This window comes from Cyanistes caeruleus, chromosome 13 (assembly GCF_971803275.1).
Source record: "Cyanistes caeruleus chromosome 13, bCyaCae1.hap1.1, whole genome shotgun sequence".
In the NCBI taxonomy this organism is placed as follows: domain Eukaryota; kingdom Metazoa; phylum Chordata; class Aves; order Passeriformes; family Paridae; genus Cyanistes; species Cyanistes caeruleus.
Window position 1 is genome coordinate 15,013,163 of NC_141713.1, and position 21,486 is coordinate 15,034,648.

The 21,486-nt window shown below is 38.6% G+C and overlaps 1 protein-coding gene across 26 annotated transcripts in view; it reads right to left on the bottom strand.

Moving 5' to 3' along the window:
• APBA2 (amyloid beta precursor protein binding family A member 2) overlaps window positions 1–21,486 on the bottom strand; it is an 89,543-nt gene that overhangs the window by 9,850 nt on the left and 58,207 nt on the right. For 17 of the 26 annotated variants that reach the window (XR_015275848.1, XR_015275847.1, XR_015275845.1 and 14 more), the window contains 6 exons: window positions 17,570–17,650; window positions 16,350–16,386; window positions 11,497–11,642; window positions 8,503–8,589; window positions 3,935–4,120; window positions 1,052–1,231 (listed from right to left, as the gene is read on the bottom strand). Coding sequence is in view for 19 of the 26 variants with exons in the window: in XM_086849111.1 (XP_086705237.1) it covers window positions 1,052–1,231; window positions 3,935–4,120; window positions 8,503–8,589; window positions 11,497–11,642; window positions 16,350–16,386; window positions 17,570–17,650 (717 nt within the window). In the remaining 7 variants the exon portion in view is untranslated. Of the gene's footprint in view, window positions 1–1,051; window positions 1,232–3,934; window positions 4,121–8,502; window positions 8,590–10,159; window positions 10,196–11,496; window positions 11,643–16,349; window positions 16,387–17,569; window positions 17,651–21,486 lie in introns of all 26 variants that reach the window. The other 9 variants (XR_015275842.1, XM_086849102.1, XM_086849101.1 and 6 more) reach the window with 1 other exon arrangement.

A 21,486-nucleotide genomic window follows, 5' to 3' on the forward strand; every position in this document is an offset into this window, starting at 1 on the left:
AAAAGCATTTTTTTTGCTTTGATTTTTCTGACTTCAAGCATGAGTATCTCACTTGTTCCCAATTAACATCTACAAACCACAAACCAAATTCTATTCTTTGTCATTAGGTAGTAGCATGACTTCAATGTTAACTGTGGAACACACAGCTGTTTGTTTTCAGGGGCATCCTCCACTTGTTTGTTGAAGGTCATAGAGATTTAATAAGCAGAACACTAAGCCATGGTTAACTCCGTAGGAAGTGGTGGAACTGGATGCCAAGGGAATAAATGCTAAGGAAGTTTCTGTCCATGGAACCTGGCAGCCAGAGGGGGAGGCTCTAACATTTTGTGGCTAAGGCAGTGCCTGCAGCCCAGGCTTTGTTCAGCTCCACTCCTGCCAGCACTGCTCAGGCTGTCTCTCGATCTCAGGACTTGTCTGTCCTTCTTTTCAGGCAAGGATCTCTTAATGATTGTTAAAGTTATTATTATTAATATTGTTAATTATGGAATATACTCATGCCTAGCATGTTCAGGTAAGATCTCTGATGTTATGTAAATGATGCCTTCTCCTGAACTATCAGTACCCACGGCACAGTTAACATCTATGAAGTGGAGCAAGAGTTTAAAAGTACAGAACATGCTCTTGAAGCAAATATACAGGGGATTATTTTCTTTAAAATGTGGAAGGACAGGGAATGCTGATGGCCAGCTGACTTCTGCAGAGGTTATCTATTGCAGAAAGCCCCAACTCTGTCAGCTCTTTCTGTGTCAGTACTTAGGTGAAACATAAAATCGCCTTACAGTGTGTACTGTGATAGCACAGAGCTTATCTTGCTCAGATGTAAATGTACTTTATTACTGTTCTGATCAGTGGAAACAGAAAGACCCTGAACATGAAAACAAGAAATCCTAATAATCCATAAAGCTGATTTTAGTACACAGGACTGACAAAGGACACATCTTGAAATTGTAACGTCATCCTTACAAATGCCAAAAGATACTTCTGAGAACTACATTACTCTGAAAAAATAAAGGATGGATTGATCTGAAATGAAAATCCAAAGCCAGTTTACCTCTTTGCAGTTTTCTGAATTGGAGAAGTGTATGAGATCATCATTGTACATCTCTTGGGTATTGATGATGTCACTGTATTCTTTCTGACTGAGATCCTCTGGGTTAATTCCATTGGCTCTTAAAAACTCTTGGTAAGCCACACTGAAAGCCTGACCAATTGACTGAGCTATGAGCTGTGCCTAGAATGTGGAAAAAAACAGCTCAGAGAAAGGACAGATTAACAGTTTACCAGAGAAACCACAAGAAACCAGGAGAGAGATTGGATTTTTAGACAGAATCAAAATAAGGATCCTGCAAAGTTTCTGCATTACCATGGATATAAAGTCACTTTAAGGTCTATTGCACAGGAAGAACCCATTACATCCAAAATCAAATTGCAAACTCCATTAAAATCCCCTGCTGCTCTCCCCTCCTCAGTATGTTTCAGTAGCAAGCAGCCATATGCTGCTCATGTAGCCGTTCCAACAAACACTGGAGAGTCCTGGCTTTGGCCCAGCATGGAGCAGAGCTGATGGAAGAGTGCCACAAGCCCTGCCTCTGAACACAGTCTGTCTGCAGGGGTGAGGAGAGGAGGGATGCTCTGCTTGCACATGCCTGAACAGACGTATGTGCACTGATGATTCTGGTTGTGGTGTCACCTGCTGCTTCTCCACCCTGGTTTTCCAGGACTGAAAACACTGCTTCAACACAGCCATCTGCTCCCCTATTACTGCCACGATGCCTGTCCCACATTCCCAGCAAACCAGCAATACCCCTGCTTACCCACTGCACATCTAGGACAGCTATTCCCATTAACACCTCGACTAGCAGTGTCAGGGATCATTTCAGGAATGCAGCCAGAGCCACGATTAAAGCTTGCTAATGTTGGGAACACCCATTCAAAACCCTGTCTTTCTTAAAATTTGGAGCACTTATCTGCACATTCCACTAGATGGCAAGGGAACACAGAGAAACAGAGATCAGTAAAAGGAATGTGTAGTCCACTTTTACATTTGAATTATTTTTTTCCCAACTCTGAGTTTACTGCAGCTCATAGGAGAATACCATTGAGTTGTATTTCTGTGGGTCATCATTTCTGGGGTCATTGGGGCATATGTGTAACACCTGATGATATGAGATGTTAATTGCACCTTACACTCCTTAAAAATATCACTAATCAAACCTGTATTCTGGAAATGCAACACAACTTCTTAAATAGTCAGTACTGTTTAAATGCATTTAAATGCATTTCAAATGCATAGGGTTTTCTGGAGATTATAGATCTATGTATCACAATCTACTGATCAAGTGTTTTCTTTGATGCTAAAAGGTTGTTTCCTTATTTGATTTGTGCTGCTGTACACAAAAGCACCAATCTACTTGACTGGAAAATTACTTTAGAAGATCAAGGACATAAGTAGCCTAGCCAGTCACAAATCGTTTCTTCATATTTTAAAGCATATTTTCAAGTCTTTGCTTTATACCAGGAGGTTTATACAGAATCACAGAATATGCTGAGTTGGAAAGGACCCATAAGGATCATCAGGTCCAACTCCTGGCTCTGCACAAGACATCCCCAAAATTCCACTCTGTGCACCTGAGAGTGTTGTCTGAATGCTTCTTGAACTGGGTCAGGCTTGGTTTCGTGGCCACTGCCCTGGGCAGTATGATAGTACAGAAGTTACACAGGACATTTCCATATCATTCCATTATTAAAGTTCATCACCAGTCCTTACTGAGTCCTTCTGATCTCCACTGCCACTGCTTTCTCTGTAGCTCATCCTCTGCTTTTGCCTTCATTCTACATTCCCAAAACCAGTATCTCCAGATGTCATGCCCTATTCTATTGCTGCCAGTAACAGCCAGTTCTCACATCTTAATTTCATCTCTATCTCTGAGGTCTTGTGAATGTTTATGAAAGTCTTCAGCATTATGCACAACTTAGAGATAATGTAATTAAGTTGTGTGAAAAGGTCACCCAAGCAAAGCTGTGACAGAGCTGAGCTAACTGGGTCTCAGAACAACCCCAGTCTAGCACTCTAACCTTTAGACAATGCCCTTTCTCCTTCACAGGCTTAATTGCTTTAAAATAATGAAAATGGATTGCTTAGCTCAAAATATATGCAACCTCTGAGTTATGACTGTCTGACCCAAAGAACTCTATTATTTTTTAATTGGTATTATATCTATACATATACCTAGAAAATGTATCTATAGCTGTTCCTGTGATAACAGTGATGATGAGAAATAGTACTGTCTCTTACTGTCAAGTTAGAAAAAGACAAAAGTTTTGCTTTTTCTGTTTTACTCTCTTGGTACATTTTTCCATAAATGTTTTAGGTTGAAGGCCCTTGGTCTGCCACTTCAGACATGAGTACCTAATTCATTAAAATCCCAAACCTGGCTATAAAACAGCAGTAAAGCAAGGTTATCTTTTTCTGTCACCAGAGGTATGGGATGGCACATCAGCACGATGGACAGAATTCTTATGATTCTGTAGAAAAATTCTAATTTGTAATCTTTGCTAGGGATGAAAAAGAACTGAAAAATATACAGCTGTATGTGTTCCTAAATACCAAAGGATCAAGTGGCATATTTAAGAGTACATACAACTACAGGTCAGGAGCCCCAGGGAACCAGGACTGGGTAAAAAGCAGCCTTGTGCAGCCCTGCTAAGGCAGTAGAAGCAACTTGGCTTCAGTTAAAAAGAGCTCCAGAATGATTCCAAGTGCCTGGAGGCACATGTGTGTCATTTTGTGCCAACCTGCTGGACTAAAGGATATAATCCAGGATGAATGATCAATATGATATCCCACAGGTTAATTTTGCCCATGAATGGCCATTGACTTCAGAGATCTCTACATGACCTATGTTGTTGAAATGAATTGATTCCATTTACTTACATCCTCTGATTCAAAGACATGGCAGATCATTTTGTACTGCTTCTTGCCCTCCTGGGCACCAGGAGTGGTTTCAATGCAGTCCTGGGAGGCGGATCTGGGCATGCGGCGCCGCGCCATCAGCACCACGATGTTCCCGATGTCTGCGATGTAGGAGATGGTGCGCAGCGCGTGGTCCATCATTGTTTCCTGCACAAAGCACAAACAAAGCAGTTCTCCATGCCTGCTGCTCTCCTACAAATACTGCATCTGCCCTCTCCTTGACAGCCTGGTGCTTGAGAAACACAAAAGCTACAGAAGCACTTCCTATGTGCCCAGACAGGACATTCCCTCCGCAGTTGATGGGCCCCAATTCCTAAGGGAAGCAGAGTGGCTGTTCAAGACATTGGCTTGAATGAAATGTTGCCTGAGCAAATACAGCCTGGTTGCTACTATAAAGCAAGAATGAAAAGCTATGCTACTGTTTTACATTTATTTTCATGCTGCTGGAAAATTACGTTATTTCTTTACATATTTTGCTGTTGTTAGGATGAACTGTTCTTAAAGAAATGGAAAGGGCACACACAGAAAACTGCTTCTGGCTGGGGTCACTGGTCAGTTTGGAGAGTTTTTCCAGGTTTTATCTATTGCTCAAACTAGAAACAACCAGAAGCGTAATAGTTGTACTGATCAAGGTAGTTGAGGACATGTCCTGACCATCCCTGTGCCTCACCCTGAACAGCTAAAAGCATCAAGCAAATTCCACCTTAATCAGAACATAAAAATGTGGTACAAGATAATTGACAATTTAATAATTTATATAAGCAGTAGCTCTCTTTATGTAAACAGCTTGGCACTAGTTTAGCATTAATTGAAAAATATTCTAAGGCCTAAGGAAGAAGGATTGCTCTTCAAGTCAACAAAAGTAATTGTTTTAAGAATTTCAGTACAATTTAACTTGACAGACAAAATATAAATTATCATTGTTTCTTAGAACCACTTGTCTTGCTGAAGATAATCACTGCCCGTAAAATTGTTGTAATGATTCTTCTCAGGCTTGAAATAATGCTTCTCCCTAACCTATGAAAAGTAATGATGGTTAAGAGGTGGTTTGGGGGAGTGTCTCTAAGCACTGTGGGGGCTCAGGAGGATTTACAGCACTTCTGTCAGAATGGAGAAATGTTTTCTAATGGACATCTCTCAGCAGGATGTTGGGAGCTCTGCAGAGATAATTGCTTTTCAGCAGTGTGCACTGAGTATTGTGTAAGGGTGTAATCATACATGCAGTGTGCACAAGAGTGAATGCATTGGGAAAATGAAGGCATTTCATCTCACCTGCCAAGAAAGGCTTTCTGCCCATATCATCACACAGAGATTACTCAAAGGGTTTGAGGTTTTTTTTATTTTCCCCTTGTAGGGGGTGAAAGCAATCATTCCCCCATCCCTTCCACATTTTTCCTGTTAAGGATGAGGCAAATACTATCTAGTGACTGTAAACATGAGTTTATTTTTGACTTACTTGTAACTTGACTTTTTCCTTTCTCTCTCCATATTCCATTGTACTCAATTTTCCCTTAGCAGTATCTCTTTTTCACCCCTCTTGTTTATTACTTTCCCCTAAATCCCTCCATCTCTGCCCATTTGCCTCTCAGTTATCTCCCTTATCCCTTTTCTAGGCCCATCCATTCCATCCTTGTTGTCCTTATATTTGTCCTTAGAAATTCAGCCTCTCCCAGGCCTTTCTGAAGCCATTATTCTGTTCTGTCTAGATTGCCCTTTCTCAGGTTCTCCCTTCCTTTCCATGGAATTCTTTTAGAATCTTGTTTGTTGTTTCTCTTGAAACCCAAAGAACAGCAGAAGGAAAAAACCCCTAAGAATTCCTCCAAACTTTAAAGTGCTGTAGTCCTGTGGGAGTGTGAATTAGACAACCTAATGAGTCAGGCGGTTTTATGGAGGCGATCATGCACCAGAGGCTCTGTACATACACATTTGTGAGCTCTATATCTTTATTTTTCTTTCTTCATTTTGCTAGTTGCTTCACTCCCAGCTCCTCTGACTGAGCAAGAAGCTGGGAGAAGCTGCTGTGGCTTCTGCTGGTTTGGGGCACTGAGTGCAACCCCACAAAGCTGTGGCACAGGGAAGAATTCCTCTCCCATCAACAAGGCACGTGGCCAAACATAAGGTGCTCCTACTTCATTCCTTCTGAACAGGTGCTCAACTTGGGCTAAATGTATTCAGCAACTAAATGCATAAGCAACCAGAAAGTGGCAGGGGAGCCATTTCCTGGAGCTGTTCAGGGCAACAGAATCACCACTGCTGGCTCTATTCCAGCCTGGGAATGCACCTGACTGATGCTGCCCAGCATTTTGAACCTTGCTGCATGTCATTTTCTGAATGGGAATTTTACATTTTCGTTCAGCTGTTACCTCACGTGAGCTAAACAACACTACAAATGGATTAAAACACATGGCATACTGTAGAAGTAGGGTTTTATGTAATTGACAAACTCATGAAAGTACAGATTGTCTCTGCCAGCTGCCCCAGCTGAATAGACCCATGGTAATTACACCAGCCAGGAACTTCACCAGCAGTGAAGTGTTACCAAGCCAAAAATGCTAAAAAGTCATGGGAATAATTCTGTTATAGCTCTCTGAAAGACACTGCAAAAAAAACCCCCAAACAAAACCAAACCAAAAAAACTACAAAAAACCCCAGGGCAAACACTAGAGAGCTTGGAATTAGAACAATTTTCACTGTTACTATTTATATCTGGTTGAACAGCTCAGATATTAGACACCACTCATGATGGAGCATTGCATTTTGCATCACTACAAATCTCAGGGGATCATCAGAGTAGGATGCCAGTTCCTTTGACATTGTTTATGGGCTACTTCAAAGGACCTTTCCTTTCTATTTTTAAAAAATTGGCGTTCAGCTGAAATGCTGAACTATTTAAAGAAGTAAGAAGAGTGGCTTCCACTAAGACTAATCCTTATCCAACAAAGACACCGTAGCTTTTAACTGCCATACATTCCAACTATAAACTGTAGCTGTTCATTTATCAAAAACTGTCTGTAAGCATCTTTACACTGATAATTATGAGCATGTTATCTTCTGCTAATGCAAAAAGTAGTTATCAGCTTTGATAATATAATCTCTGGATGATGCACAGTTACCATGAGGTCAAGACAAGGCTGAGTCACAGCCAATAGTGGTATTGTTTATGGTTGATAAAATGCAGTTTCAGGATGATTTGTGGGTGGCAGGTTGTAAATATTGCTGCCCATGTTGGATGGGCTATTCCACTCATCTGGCTCATCTCATGGGAGGCCTAGTGGCATGTTAAGGACATTTTTGAAAGAAAAATAATCCATTTCTTGGAGATACTATCATTACCCTCACTTTAAAGGATGTTCTAAATTTCAGGAAGAAGAAGGTGCTTCATAGTCTCCACTGTTGGAAAACAATTATAATTAAAACCAAAACTCTGTATGTAGAGTGCTACATTTATCTTTGTTCAAGTGTTTCCTATAGTTTTAGCTCATTACTTCATTTAGCCATTATTTCTGAACTCTGATTTGATTTACCAAAGTACAAGTTCAATAACCATTTTCTCTTTCTATTTTCCCATGTGTTTATGAAAATACTAAACAGTGCTACATTAGAGAAACATGCTTATGAGTCTTGCTCTGCCCTTTTTCTCTTTACATTGCCCCATAGCAATATATCAGACATAACTACACTGAAGTTTTTATAAGCCTTCTATCTCTAGCTATATATCTAGATCATATAATCTAGAAAATATTATATTATATTAAAGCCTTATCTAAGTACAGAGACGACATGTGCTGCTTCTGTGCCATGGACAAATATATCCCCTAAACAAAAGAAAACAATTGACTTGACATGGTTTACTTCTGACAAAACATTGCTAAAATTGCCCTTTTCAATGCCTCTCATAAGAATGAAAATGTGAAGACTTCCTGTAAGTATGACCAAAGTTAAGAGAACTTGTGAGATTACTAAATATTGGGATCCATGTATAAATGATATGTATTTAGTTGTAAATTCCTCAAAAACTCCTTTTTATGAAGATCACCTCTTGTTGAATATATAAGCATTCCTAGAAGATGAGGCTGATCATTGCTGGGTCTCCAGATGCTGCTTTGATATGAATGATTAATAATTTACCTTAGGCAAGAGGATGGTGGCTCAGTGTGATTTATGGAAAAAAATTGAGATTGAATGTTAAAAATGGCAGGATATGAACGGCTTAGTCAAAGCAGCAAATGACTTCCCTGTTGGACTGTAAATCTGGGTTCTGAAGCTTTACCACAGGAGTGGTGTTCATGCATTCTCAAAGGCTTTTGAATCTTTTTTTGAATTGAATTATAGCTCAATTATAGCAACATATCTTCCAGTACATCAAATAAGCAAAACAGGTTTCAGTCTTACTCTATTAGCAAGTGTTAGAACAATAGGAACTCTTTCTGAATACTCTGAATACCTGAATTTATCAAGGTTCAGTGAAGTGTCCCACTAATTGTATAAGAGCACAGTCATCATTCTCCAAGAGTTTAAATCCAACTTACCTGTGTGTCTGCATTTAGAACTTTGATTCTCTGTGTAGAGATGAACAGATCCACTTCAGTCAAGGCCTGGGAATCTCCCTCTGAGGTCTAAAAGACAGATGCTTTGTTACAAGGGGATTTTTAATTTTCAGAATGACAAATTCACTGACTGCTTCAAGCATAATGTGACGTGAGGCAGCTGCACTTTAAACCATTACAGAGCTGGCTATTCAAAGGTGTTTCTAAAGACATGCAAAGAGTACATTTATTGCATAGACAGTGAAGCCTACTCTGATCTTCTGGGTAAGAGGGAATTTTTGGAGCCTGTGGGATTGACAGCTCAAGGATTAAAATTCTCTATTTATAGCCAAAACAGGAGAAAAAGTATGGCTGTTTTTTCCTCACTTTCTCAGTGGTGCATTTCAGTACTTGAGGCACCAGACTTGAGAAAGCAGGAGAACTGAGAAGGTGACTTAGCCCCTGTCAGCTGTTCAGCCCTTGCCACCTTCAGTGAGCTCACCAAAAAAAGTGCAAACTGGTACTCAGTACTGTGGTGGGGTTTAGGACTTTTTTTTTTTTTTTTTTCTTTTGTTTTTTCCCTAGAAAATAAAGAACTGAGCACTGAACTAATGTTTCTCTCATATCACAGAAGGCAATCAAGGGATTTTTAGACCACAATTTTTTCTGAGCACTCCTCACTAGGGAAACACTTGCATACACCCTCAGAGGGCACGGCCACAGAGCAACAGGCATTACAATGCAACGCTGCACTCCAATGGGGGTCCTGGCTCTGCCTACTTGAGAAAATGGGAGAAGAGTTGGCTAAGCAGCTGCTGCCTTCACTGAAGCATTGTCCAAGAGCTTCCCTAACTCTCTAGTCCAGCAGGAACATACAGGTTCCTCCAGGCTGCTGGGCCAAGGGCACTACTGCAGCTGCTACTGAGCAGCACCTGTGGCAGCGCCTCAGAATAAAATGGCCACAGATTGTCTCAGCCTGGGCTAAAGGCAGGCACCAGTCTCCAGGTCAGACACTGGCTCATGATGAGAATTATGTATTTGCTAATCTTTTTTGGAGTTGTAAAGGCTTAGCTATGCCTATAATTAATTTAGATTAATTTAATTCAAATTATTTTCCAGTAAAATACAAAGCAAGCACATACTTTGGCAGAGGCTTCTTGTATTGCTTCCATCCTTATGCTGATATTTTTGTCAACTGTATTTAGTTATCTGAAGTATTGTTTTTAACTGAGTGCAATGTTTCCTGTATGACTTGTTCCAGCTACTATGTGGTGAATTTATTTTGATTTTAAATATCAACAATAATTTAATAAATATACAGTAAGTCACAGGCACAGGAAGCATGTCTTACTGCTTTGGTTTGTAAAATCAAAATAAGCATTACATTCAAAAACAACTCCCAGACAACAATGGTTGTACATCTGGAGTAAACAAATCACAGTTATTCAACAGGAGAAGGGCAGCAGACAGGCACTCCAACAAATGAACAATGAAGAAAATGGGTTAATTTTATTCCATTCACTATTCTACTGCAGACCAAAGAAGAAACCAAAATGACAACTTTATGAGGATCTGTAACGAAAGATGTGACACTCCATGGAAAACAAGGACAACAAAAATGTAAGTAAACATTAGCATTCAAGAAAAACAGTTTACACACCGCTTTTTTCTTGATTTTAGCCGCCTTTTGCATCCTCTGAGGAGTAGCATAAAAAAAAGAATGCAGACAGATGTACACACAGGGAAAGAGAAAAGACAGTGTGGGAAGTCAGGGAAACTTTGACTGTGAATCCAGACTGCAGAAAATTAAAAAACTGGGAGCAGTGGGGGAAGGATGTGCAAGAGAGAAAGATTTGTTTATACCTTATGCAGTTCTCTAGCATAATTTGATTTCATACACACTGACAATCTATTACAAAAGAATTGGTACCAAGGTGTTGTCTGTTATCTGCTGCTCCCAACACTTATCCTGCCAAATCAGTCAGAAATTGCAGCACATGCATCTTAAACCCAAGGTTTTGTCTCCATGTTCATCACATACCTACATGTAACTGTTGAGAAAAACACAGCTCAAGCTCTCTGCCATGACTGTCTGGAGTATTCAAGTACCCCAACAAACTGGGGTTGGTATTAATACATAAAACAGGTTTTAGGGAGTTAACTGAAATCAACAATTACTTACTGTAGCTTGAGATATCACAGTATGCTAAATAGAAACAGAAAGGTTTGGAAAGTTTGAAAGAACTGGACCTTTCTTGCATTCCATTTTTTTCTAAATGCTAAATCAATCATCAATCATGACAATCTCTTGTAAGTGGCCTTTCCAAACTCATTTCCTTCAAAATCATGCAAATTTTATCAATTAAATATTTCATTGACTATGCACATACTTTTTCTCCTAGTATTTAAATCTGCCTTTAACAGTGTGTTTATTCAGATGAGATATTTACATCAGAGATAAAATAACTTCTAAAATAAAAATCTCCTGTGTAGATTCTTAACCAAAAAACTATTTTCTTTACACAGCTTTATGAAGCAGTCTATCATACATTATTTACAAAGAAATTTTTCACTGTAAATAACACCAAATCCAAACACAATAGAAATTAATATTCTTCTCCTTTAAAAGTCATAAGCAATCATATCGAGACTTTCTCAATTTGTAGTAAGTTAAAGGATGTCATAACAGAAGAATAAAACCACAGCCAAACAAATACCCCAGTGCTTTGCCACTGGAATATTTTCTAATTGCAATCTGTCTCTCATACTTGAATTTGTTAAACAGCCTCCAAAGAATTTTGAATAGACTCTGGAATAATTTATATTTTGCTGTATGTATTTTTACAGCAAGCACTGTAAACTAATAGTATTTACAATACTGATCTGTACATACCTAAGTGCACCACAGGAGAGGTTTGAGGCTGCAGATCCTGCAGCAGTCAGGGATCAGCTGTTAAAGGATCAAAGGGTATTCTACAGCCCATAAAGATCCCCTACCTTGACACGACTCACTGCCTCCTGGGCCTGCATCATTCGGATGTTTTTGGAAGGGTTGCGCTCAGACAGCAGCTGGGTGGAGCCCAGGTAATTGGCTGCAAAGATGATTCCATCAATGAGGTCCTCAGGTTCACAGGGTCCTGGAACTGACAGGAGGCATTTACAGTTACTGCCTTTCTAAGGAGTGGGGAAATGAGAAATTGAATAAAGAATATTGAGGCTTGAATAACCTTTCTAAAATTGGGACTATGCTCACCATCCTCTTTATTCAGCTGTTTACCTTTACATCCAACTTGATTAGATGGACAGTAAAGAATGGTTATTCCAGAGTATGGCTGAAATCTCTAGATAGTGAACATTTTTAATTCCTCAACAGTTTTATAAAAGAAATGTGCTTTGAGCTAGATCCACTTGATGACCTTCTAATGTATTTTTTTAAAGTATAAAAATCTTGTGTGAGGAGAAAAAGGACACTGAAGGGGAATGTTAATTTTAAAAAAAGGTTTATTCTTCAGTGTTCAATTTATTTATAATCAAGTCAATGTGAAAGGTTATTATGTGGAAAAGAAAAAAATATATAGCATGCTATGCTGATTAAATGTACTGAAATAGTGGTTTACACATACATCTTCTAGTGAGATTTCCTATCCTTCGTATTCCCATTCTAATTTAGCAAAAGTCTTCCAACAGAATATAAACATGATTACAAAGCAGTGACTTTCCTCTATAGGCAGTGTTGCTGACACTTATTCATCCCTGCAGGTCTCAAATCCTCCTGCCAGAAATCTCAACCCCCAGCAAAAACCCACAGTCTTTGTAATTCAGTACTCAAGGTATACAAACACATAGATATATATTTATACCAGTCATGTACTCTTCAGAGACCTGAGATTAACTAACAGTGCTCACACAAATTGGAGTTATTTGGTTTGCTATCGAACACCATTGTTTTAATCTTCAAAAAGATAATTATATACCACAGAACACATTTGATTTAGCTCACATCTGTACAAATCCGGTAATGGTTTAGATCTCCATTATAACTCACAATAGAATTCTGTGGAATTTAATTTTTTTTAAGTATTGGGAAAGCATAAAAAAATATCTTGACAATCTTCACTAGAAGTATGAAAACCCTCAAAGAAATCCTAGAGAAGCTAGTAGTGTAGAAGTCACTGGAACTCTTCATAAAAGCCAAGTGTTTCAATATCTTAAAAAACAATCCTTGTTCGTGCATCTTTAATTCACTAGAAGAAATCAAAGAAAATGAAAATTCCACAAGAACTTGGTTCCTGTATCACTGCTTCTCTTTGCTTACATCTCTGTACCAGTATGTTTTTCAGCAGATGGGTGGTGTATTTTGTAAGGTGCCTCTTCTGATGCCGTTATTAATTTGTTGTTTTAGATCTAAAACTCAGTCTCTCATACACCTGTACTTCTTCCAGCATGCAACAAAATACTAACGTTGCATGATATTGACATCTTGTTTCAAGGGCAGCAGAGAGGGAAATTAATTTATGATGTGAATGTAATGTTAAGGTAGCAAAACTTCATTAGATACCTGCATCAACATGCTTACTCAAAATTAAAGTAGCTTTAATTTGTTTTCTTTCATTCACTTCGGGCTAAGTAAATGAGACTAAATTGAATCAAGATTGCTTTAACTCTGAAATAGGCTTACCCACATGTTTAAATCAGTTTAAGTAAACTCCCTTAGTAGATAATTTAGATTAATTTTCTTGAAATGTTTGTGTACGAAGACAAGTAAAACTGCAATTCTTTGTGCAAATTCTCATAGTCATTACTACATCGAGCAAAATGCCCAGGGTATCTCTGGGGTCTGTGCAACCTACAGATGCTACAAAGGAAACAAACTCCTCTCATGTCTTGGCTGTTTGTCACATCAACGGTGTTTTTAACTAATTTGTATGAAAAAAATTATTGAGCTTGGAAATAATCTAGGGTGTTAAGCAAATTTATAATCCTAATGTTACTTATTTGGATTCCTTAAACACTGGGGGCTTTTTTGGTTGGATGTCATTGCATTGTGTCTTCACAGCTTTAAAATATGATGTTTTGCAAAATCATAGAATACTAGCAACAAAGTCAGCTACATCATGTATAAATCAACAGCAAGCAGCAAATGCTTACAGCAGTAGATAATATAGAAAAAAAAAGACAGAAAAAAAAAAAGACACCTTGGGCAGAAAATATTTCCCATGATGAAGGCAATGTAAGCAACTGTCAGGTAAAACAAGACATGTCTTGGAAGGATGGAATGGTGCTGAAAATTGCCAGGGTCAAATTGGGTCACCTGGGTGTTTTCTTCCCTTATCTCTGTCTGCTTTAAATAATGCAGAAATGCAGACTTGGCTGAAATCCCAGCTCATCAGAGCACTTAAGCATGCCCTTGACTGCAAGCATGTGTAAAGTCTTACTGATGAGGAAGGGAAGAAGGAACAGGTTTCAAACGGGTGAAGGTTAGTTTGATGTGAGGAAAGATTGGAATTTTATGTAGAATATTGGTGCTTAAGCATTAGATAACTATTTCTGAAAAAATTTCTGCACTTGTCAAGGTGATAGAGATTACTTGGTTTTCTGCTGATCTGCAAATGTAACGAGTATAAAGATATTTCTAGACTAAGTAGACTTGGTCCAAACATTTTTAAATTAACATTTGTATTCATAAAATAAGAAAAAAAACCCCTCAACCAAAAAAAAAATAAGAATCTATAATTTAGCATAACTTAATTCATTAATTTGTTAGGAATGCATTTTTATGTCTACTTAACATCATGTAAGCCAAGGACTCAATATTTAGAGACTGCACTCCGAGCATAGAAGTGAAGCTTCCTGCTGAAATATCTGACTCCGTGAAGTCACTGAGACCTTGGGATGTGTGGCACTGCAGCAGATATTTCATAAGCAGTAAATGGACACAGGGCATAAGTCACCTTTCAGAATGTCTCTACAATTCCCATTTTCTGACTGACTTCTTTACTTCATCATGCTTGTTACTGTGTAAGGGAATAAGATTTATGGTGATAAGACAGAGTGAAGAAAAGCCAGAACCACTGGACATGGAACTAAATACTCCTAATGAGAATGTAGTGGTGCTACTACTGAAACAATTCTAACAGCAAAGGACATTGAGATATGATAGATTAAAAGGTATTTTTTATGATCATGTGGCATATAAAAAATATTATATATCAACAGAAACATGGATATAGTTACTGTAGTTAAGGAGTCATGCTGAAAGTGCTTTAAAACTGAATAGGAATATAACCAGAATATGGTTGTGGTATTGCTGTCAAAGTTCAGGGAACAGCAGTGTTAGCTGGCATAATCTTTTCTTATGTGCAGAAGGGTCCTGAAGAAGGTCTCTTTTTGGGACTCTACACACAAATTAATAATAAAAACTGTGTTTCTCTCTGAGTTCAGAGAGCTGTCATGTAAGCTATCATAAGTTCCTAGTGAGCCATGTATTTATTTGTGTTAGACAATGTCATATAATACCTGCAGTAGAAAAAGCCTAATAGAAAGCTTATCCTCACATACTGTGCCACTACAGAAAAAATCAGAGCAAGCAAAATGATTGAACTAAAAAAAGGTATTATATTATGTAAAGGGTATCCTGACCCCTTTCCAGCAGAGTAGTGAGCTGACTGGTATGTAAAGAAAAAGACATAACCTTTTTATCCCAGTAAAATTAACATGTGCAGTTGTATCTGCAGCGCTGTGAGGGGGGAATTGTCTCGCCTGCTTTAAAGTTCTGTGCATGCTGGCCTTGCTTTATGCTTGTCCACTATACAATCAGCAGATGCTTATTACAAAGCATCAGCTTGCTTTCTTGTCTCTGCTACCCTCAGGGAATGCATTTAAATGTACCTCTATTTAAGGCCTGTTAGCCAGTATGTGCCAAGTGTTCCATGTAATATCCCTCAGATGTCAACCTGAAGGGACAATCTTTGAACTTTCAGTTTGTTCTAGTTCTTTAAGTAAATTACTGAAATAGAAAGTGCTTGTCAAGATGGTGAGATCAGGGAAAAAAAGAAAAATGTGTTAGACATCCTAATATTATTCTAAATTGCATAAGTTTTCCCTGAGTTGAGAATGACATTACAAATTTTTTCACATTCTTTTAAGGCTTCTATTGTGTATGTTCATGGCAGATCTAAGGTATTGGTGTCTTGAAAGTATCCTACTGCCTTTTCTCACTTTACAGTGTAGTCATTTGCTTTGCAGGAAGATTTTCCCTATAAAAAGTTCTTCATCTGTCTGTGAATCAGAGAATGGTAATGTTTTTCAGTACAATCCTGTTGTATTTCTGTTCATCTACTTTGGTTAATAAATTGACTTAGTTTTCTTCAAACAGAATATATGTAATAGCACTGCAGAAGAAGTTGAAGAAACATGTGAAAGCTCCTGAACAGAGGGCTGGATTACCATTGTTTGGTCATTTCAGGAGAACCTTTCAATTTGTGCGGACAGCTGAGATTCCCAGAGTGCAATAATGGGCCCTGAAGAACACAGTACTCTTACACATTCATAAATCTCCTGCTGGGGCCCACAGTTACACCCTTTTTAACCCCTTCCAGATTCGCAGCCATTCTTCATTTTCACCTGAATCCTTCTGGGAGCTCTACCTGCTCCTCCTTTTTGTCACCACTAGGCACCCATTGCCTAGTGGTGACATTTCCACAAGGAGGGAGAAAATATTAAATTCTTCCATACTTAAACTTCTCAGCTGTGTTCTCTTGGGTTTGACTGGCTTTTTGAACTGTGATATTTTATATTTATTAAAGTATTTGCTTCCACTTTATCCTTTTAAGTATGGATGTCAAACTTACCATCAACAAAACTTGGAAAGGAAGACACTTTCTTTGTCTGTTGAGAAATAAAAATGGTATAGCTGTAACAAAATAACTTTCACACAATGAAGTGAATTGTAATTATATTTAAACAGCTGACCACTGCCACATAGGCACTGTTCAGCACACCGAACATATTACATCACAGTCATTAACCCAACCTGTTACACAGTGCTCTGTACTCTGGAGTCTCAAAGTATTTTAAGGTCCCACCAGACAAAAAAATAAGGGAGGCATGTGGGAGCCCATAAAAATGGCCTAGGAAGTCAGATGTCAAATGAACAATACAAACCAGCAATTCCCAATACAATCAGTTGCCTACTAGATCAGATTGCCCATTAGTGATATCCCAAATTTCCAATAAAGAATGTTTAACAATGTTTTACAAAGCAAGATTCTGGTCAGTGAAGGAAAAGAACTGTCCTTGACTGCTCAGTCCATAGAATTACACTTAATCTTAGCAGGGGACATAACAGTGCTCTTCTTAGGCTACTGTCCCTAGTCTCAATGAACAGATATAGTCCTTCCATTCTTTGTCTTTTGCCAGCCTCCTCAATCATTCCCATTTCCAGGAAAGAGGCTGATTTCTCCATTATGGGAAAAGGCTTTAGAAATGTGTCTGTTCGTTAATTTAACAGGCTACAGGCTAAATATGTTATGGTTTTGAGATAAGAGAGCTCTGCTTTTAAGTCTCAATTTCATTTCATTGTGTCTAGCCCCAAGCATAACTCATTCTGCTTTCTCAGATGTCTTTGCTCCAGTCTTCAGTGACAAGAGCAGGTCTGTCTATCACTGTGTCTCTTCACAGCTGACTAAGCCAGGATTGACATTGGGAGAGGGTGGGGGAGGAATGGAAGCAGAACACGATTTCTTTTGGATGCCACTTTTGCACTCCAATAATCCAAAGAGAGAACTTTTGAAGTGTTCTCCCTACTCTGTGTGTCGTCAGAAAATTTTAGGCTTGAGTACATGCCATAGACAATTACATAAAATGGATGAGGCAGCAAAAATTCATGGGTATAGTTCAAAGCCTTTTCAGAGTAGGCAGATATGATATTTATTGTCAGTTCAGGAAAAGAAAAGGAGCCTAGGTTTGTGTACATGAGAGGGAGAAGGCTGACAGTGTGAGGGCTGCTTTTCCTGCTGGGAGCCTGGCTGCAGGAAGGCAGGCAGCACAACTGGCAGCCCCAGGTACCTACCTCAGGGGGATTGTTATTGTCCACTGGGCCATTGAGGTCTGAACGCTGCTGCTTCCTGGGCTGCTCTAAACCATTGCACACCTGCAAGAAAAAAGAAAGGACTTCAGACTGTTTTCTAGAAAGCTTTAAAACAAAGTAGAGATTTCAGTGGAAGTCAATGATACAATGATAAGAAAATTTTGACCAGATTAAATCAAATAAAAATTCACAAAACTCTAACATATGAAAATCTATTTATCGTGTTCTCCATTACTTAGCTGAAGTTATTTATGCACAACCAATATTCATTACTGGTACCATGTATACATATATACCAATATTCAGTACTGGTACATCTATAATGTGATAGAGCAGTTGGAATTTCCTACTGTAATTTAGCAAATATCAGTTTCACATAAAAATGTTCAGCTGTTTAATTATAATAAAATATCTACTTTGATATAAATAATAGGACATTTCAATTATCATTAAGTAGCAGTTACAGTACTGATTTAAATTTAAATTACTTTATGTCAATGAAAATTTTTCATATGAAATTAAGTCAAATGCTATCATGTCCAAATAAATCAGAAAGCAAAGGCAGAATTTTTAAATGTGTTTATTCTCAATATTGCACAAAATCAAAACAGCCCTAATGGCCATCTCTAATCTGAAAAACAGAATTCTAGCACTGAATGTAGGATCCTGTCTGTAGGAGATACTTCATGGCATGTCCTTCCTCATAGGCCAAGCAAATCTACAGGATGCTGGCAGTACAGCCTCAGGCTTCAGAAGAAATGTGAAAGAGAAAATATAAAATCATGCACAAAGAAAACACTAACTATTTTAAACTACCCCTTTTTTCCTGTTCTAGTAGTCTCAGGGGCAGAATTTCTTTTCCAGACCTGACCTAAGTCATCCAACACCAGCACCCAGCACGGAGAGTGCCCATGTCCTGCAAGTACCGAGAAAGTGAAGTTTTCATGGCTCAGATTTTCAGTGTTACAAATCTGGAAAACCAAGATGATTTCTGGAACAAATTTGTATGGTTTAGGATATTTCATTTTCTCTCTTTTCTTAGTTTCTCTATAGTGTATAAAAATGAGGGCTAAAATGCCACTGCCATTGTAAAGCTTCAGAAATAAAAACTTGTATTGACAATTGTGCAAATGGAAATCACTGAGGATTATTTGAAAGGGTCAGCCTGAATGTTAAATGGGAATGTAACTCCTTGGCTTCTGACTTTCAAATGCAGTATGTAGCTGCAGGCAAAGCAAGTCTTTATGTTCACCTCTAGACAAATTATTCTCTATGACTAAGATTTAGTCAGCAGAACAAATTATGCTAATGAAGCAGACACATCAGAGCTCAGTAAGGATAATTTTCAGGTAAGACAACATACACAGAGCAAAGATTTTCCCAAATAGTAAGCAGGACTTGAAGAACAAAACAACTAGCTGAGACTGAAGTCTGAGATACACCTAGATTTGGGAAACCCACCATATCCCTGCTTGTAAACACAATTCTGTTTGAGACAAGACAAATCTAATTATATTGCATGGCTAAACTAATAGGGAGCAATCTGTATTGATGTGCAGTGAAATATATTAATAAGGTAAACAAATATCTAGAGGACTTTAATAAAACAAGCATAATAATCATACATGATTCCCTAAAGTGGCAGGATTTAGATCAAGTAGCCTTTAAGCAGGGATTATGACATGGCCACAATGAAGATACATTAAACAGCAAATACATTAACTCTAATTTGTATAACAGAATGTCAGTACTTTAAAAGCTCTGTCAGTTCTGATTACCACACACTTGACTGAACTGAAACTGCACCTGCATGTAAAGAAAGAATTGTCTGCCTTTATAAGCATCACCTGGGTGCTGTAACATTAAAATAGGTCTGTGTCTCAAATCTGCCATCTCAGTGGATTCAGTCAGCCCTGGGGATCGTGATATCAATCATGCTCTGTGGTAATTGTTGCATATGTAATCCCACACAATCCTAATAGAAAATCCGGCCAAACATTTGCATAGCTTCCCAGTTTTGATTTATTCAAAGGTGTGATTTTCTGGAACTCCTATTTTCAGGATCTCAAGAACATGAACAAAGCTTACTGGCTCCCAGTCACATATGTAGTCTATATGTGGTTATTATGCACTTCCTGATTCCAAAGAGAAGCCCAAGCAGAATTCACAAAAATTGGGATCAATCACATCACCTCTACAAGGAATATAACCAATGTTTTTTGTTATTATTTGGTGTCCAAAAATGAAGGCTGTTATTTTTCCCACAGAGTTTTGTCTGTGTGTTGAGCAGCTCAAATTAATTAGGCAGAATCTCAGGTAGAAAGAATTCATCCATTCCTTTTAGGCACATCTGTCCAAACAATATGTTCCTCCTCTGGCTGATCTATTAACACTTTGCTATTTAAAAAGGTTGTGATGGAGAGGTCACTGTGAGCACCTCCTGCAAACAAAACTGACTGTAACATCACATTACTGAGATCCTCCCAGCTTTGGAGGTAGCACAGCCTTCAGCAGCAGCCTGTGTAAGGGAGCTGTGCCTCTCTCAGACTTTCTGTGCCCAACAACTGCCTGCAGAAGCAAGTACAGGGAGAAAGGCTTCCTTTCACTCCAGAGGACTTACAGAGTTGAGGAACAGAACTATGTGGAGTTGTAGCTGCATCCACAGCTACAAACAGCGTAGTCTTGGACATTTGGAAGGAGATGCCTCTAGACCAAGGGACTGTTTTGGAGCTTCTTTACAGAATAATTTTTAGAAAATATAAATTCTAGTATTCATTGGGGCTGAAAGTTGTTTCATACTTGTGTCATAGTGATCTAACTAAAGTGAAGTAAATTATCATACTTGATACTTGCTTTCTTCATGTTTCTTACAGAATTTCCAATTTATGTTGCTGGTTTGAGATGAAAAATCACATTTGAGAGAAACACAAGGTATTATAATTAATTTATACCCTGGCTTGTAATTTAGAGTAGGACCTAAAACAAAAGCAGAAATTTTGAACTGACTGCATACTAGCACAGGGGCACAGCTACATTAAAAGTCTGTCACCCTAGAGTAAGATTCTGATAAAAGATTCTGCAATGCAATGATGTAAAAATATTATGTAGTGTAGGTGTAGTGTGTTTAATACTTTTGCCTCTGAGAAAGTACTGAGGCAGTGTCCAGCATGTGAAGGAACATTAAGCAGCAGAAAATGTAATTTTTAGGCTGAGAGGAAAATCAGACTCCACTTACTTGAGATCACTGAAGCACCTGTGGAGATCTTTCCATAGCAAGCCTGAAACTCCACCCATGCCCTGTCTGGCCCTGTCCTGGTGGTTAATTACCAGGCCTGGTAATTCCTTGGGGCCCCTCCCAGGAACCCAGACCACCTTTATAACCCCTTTCTGCAGCATAAAGTCTCTTGTAGCTGGAGGCTGGTGAGGAGTGAGTTCTGCTCTTCTGTACCACCTGTCTGTTTGCTCCAGTGTGAGCTGTTTGGCTTGTCAGTCAAACACTCATCTCACCAACACTGGTCCTCCTCACAGCTGCTGCCTGTGATCCTGAGAACTGCTGTGGTGCTCAGCACTGATGAAGCACTTTCCTGCTGGGGATTGTTCTCCTGCAAAGCAGCAGGTTACTCACTTCCCTGATTTATCCACAATTTGTCTGAGAGAAAAGCTCAAAGGCATGGCAATGCTTTGTTAGTATGTTTAAACATTTAAATAATGAGCCGTATCTTCCACACCTGCCCATCTCTTTAGCACCAATGCTATTTGACATTAGCAAATAATGTGTTCAGAGAGCAGTGTACTGGCTTATATATTATGAAACTCATCTTGAAGATGACTAAGCTCTTTGGAAAAGAGATGTTTTGTAGTGGGTTCCAGTTGAAAAAGGTTCCTTGTGGTAGGCTCTA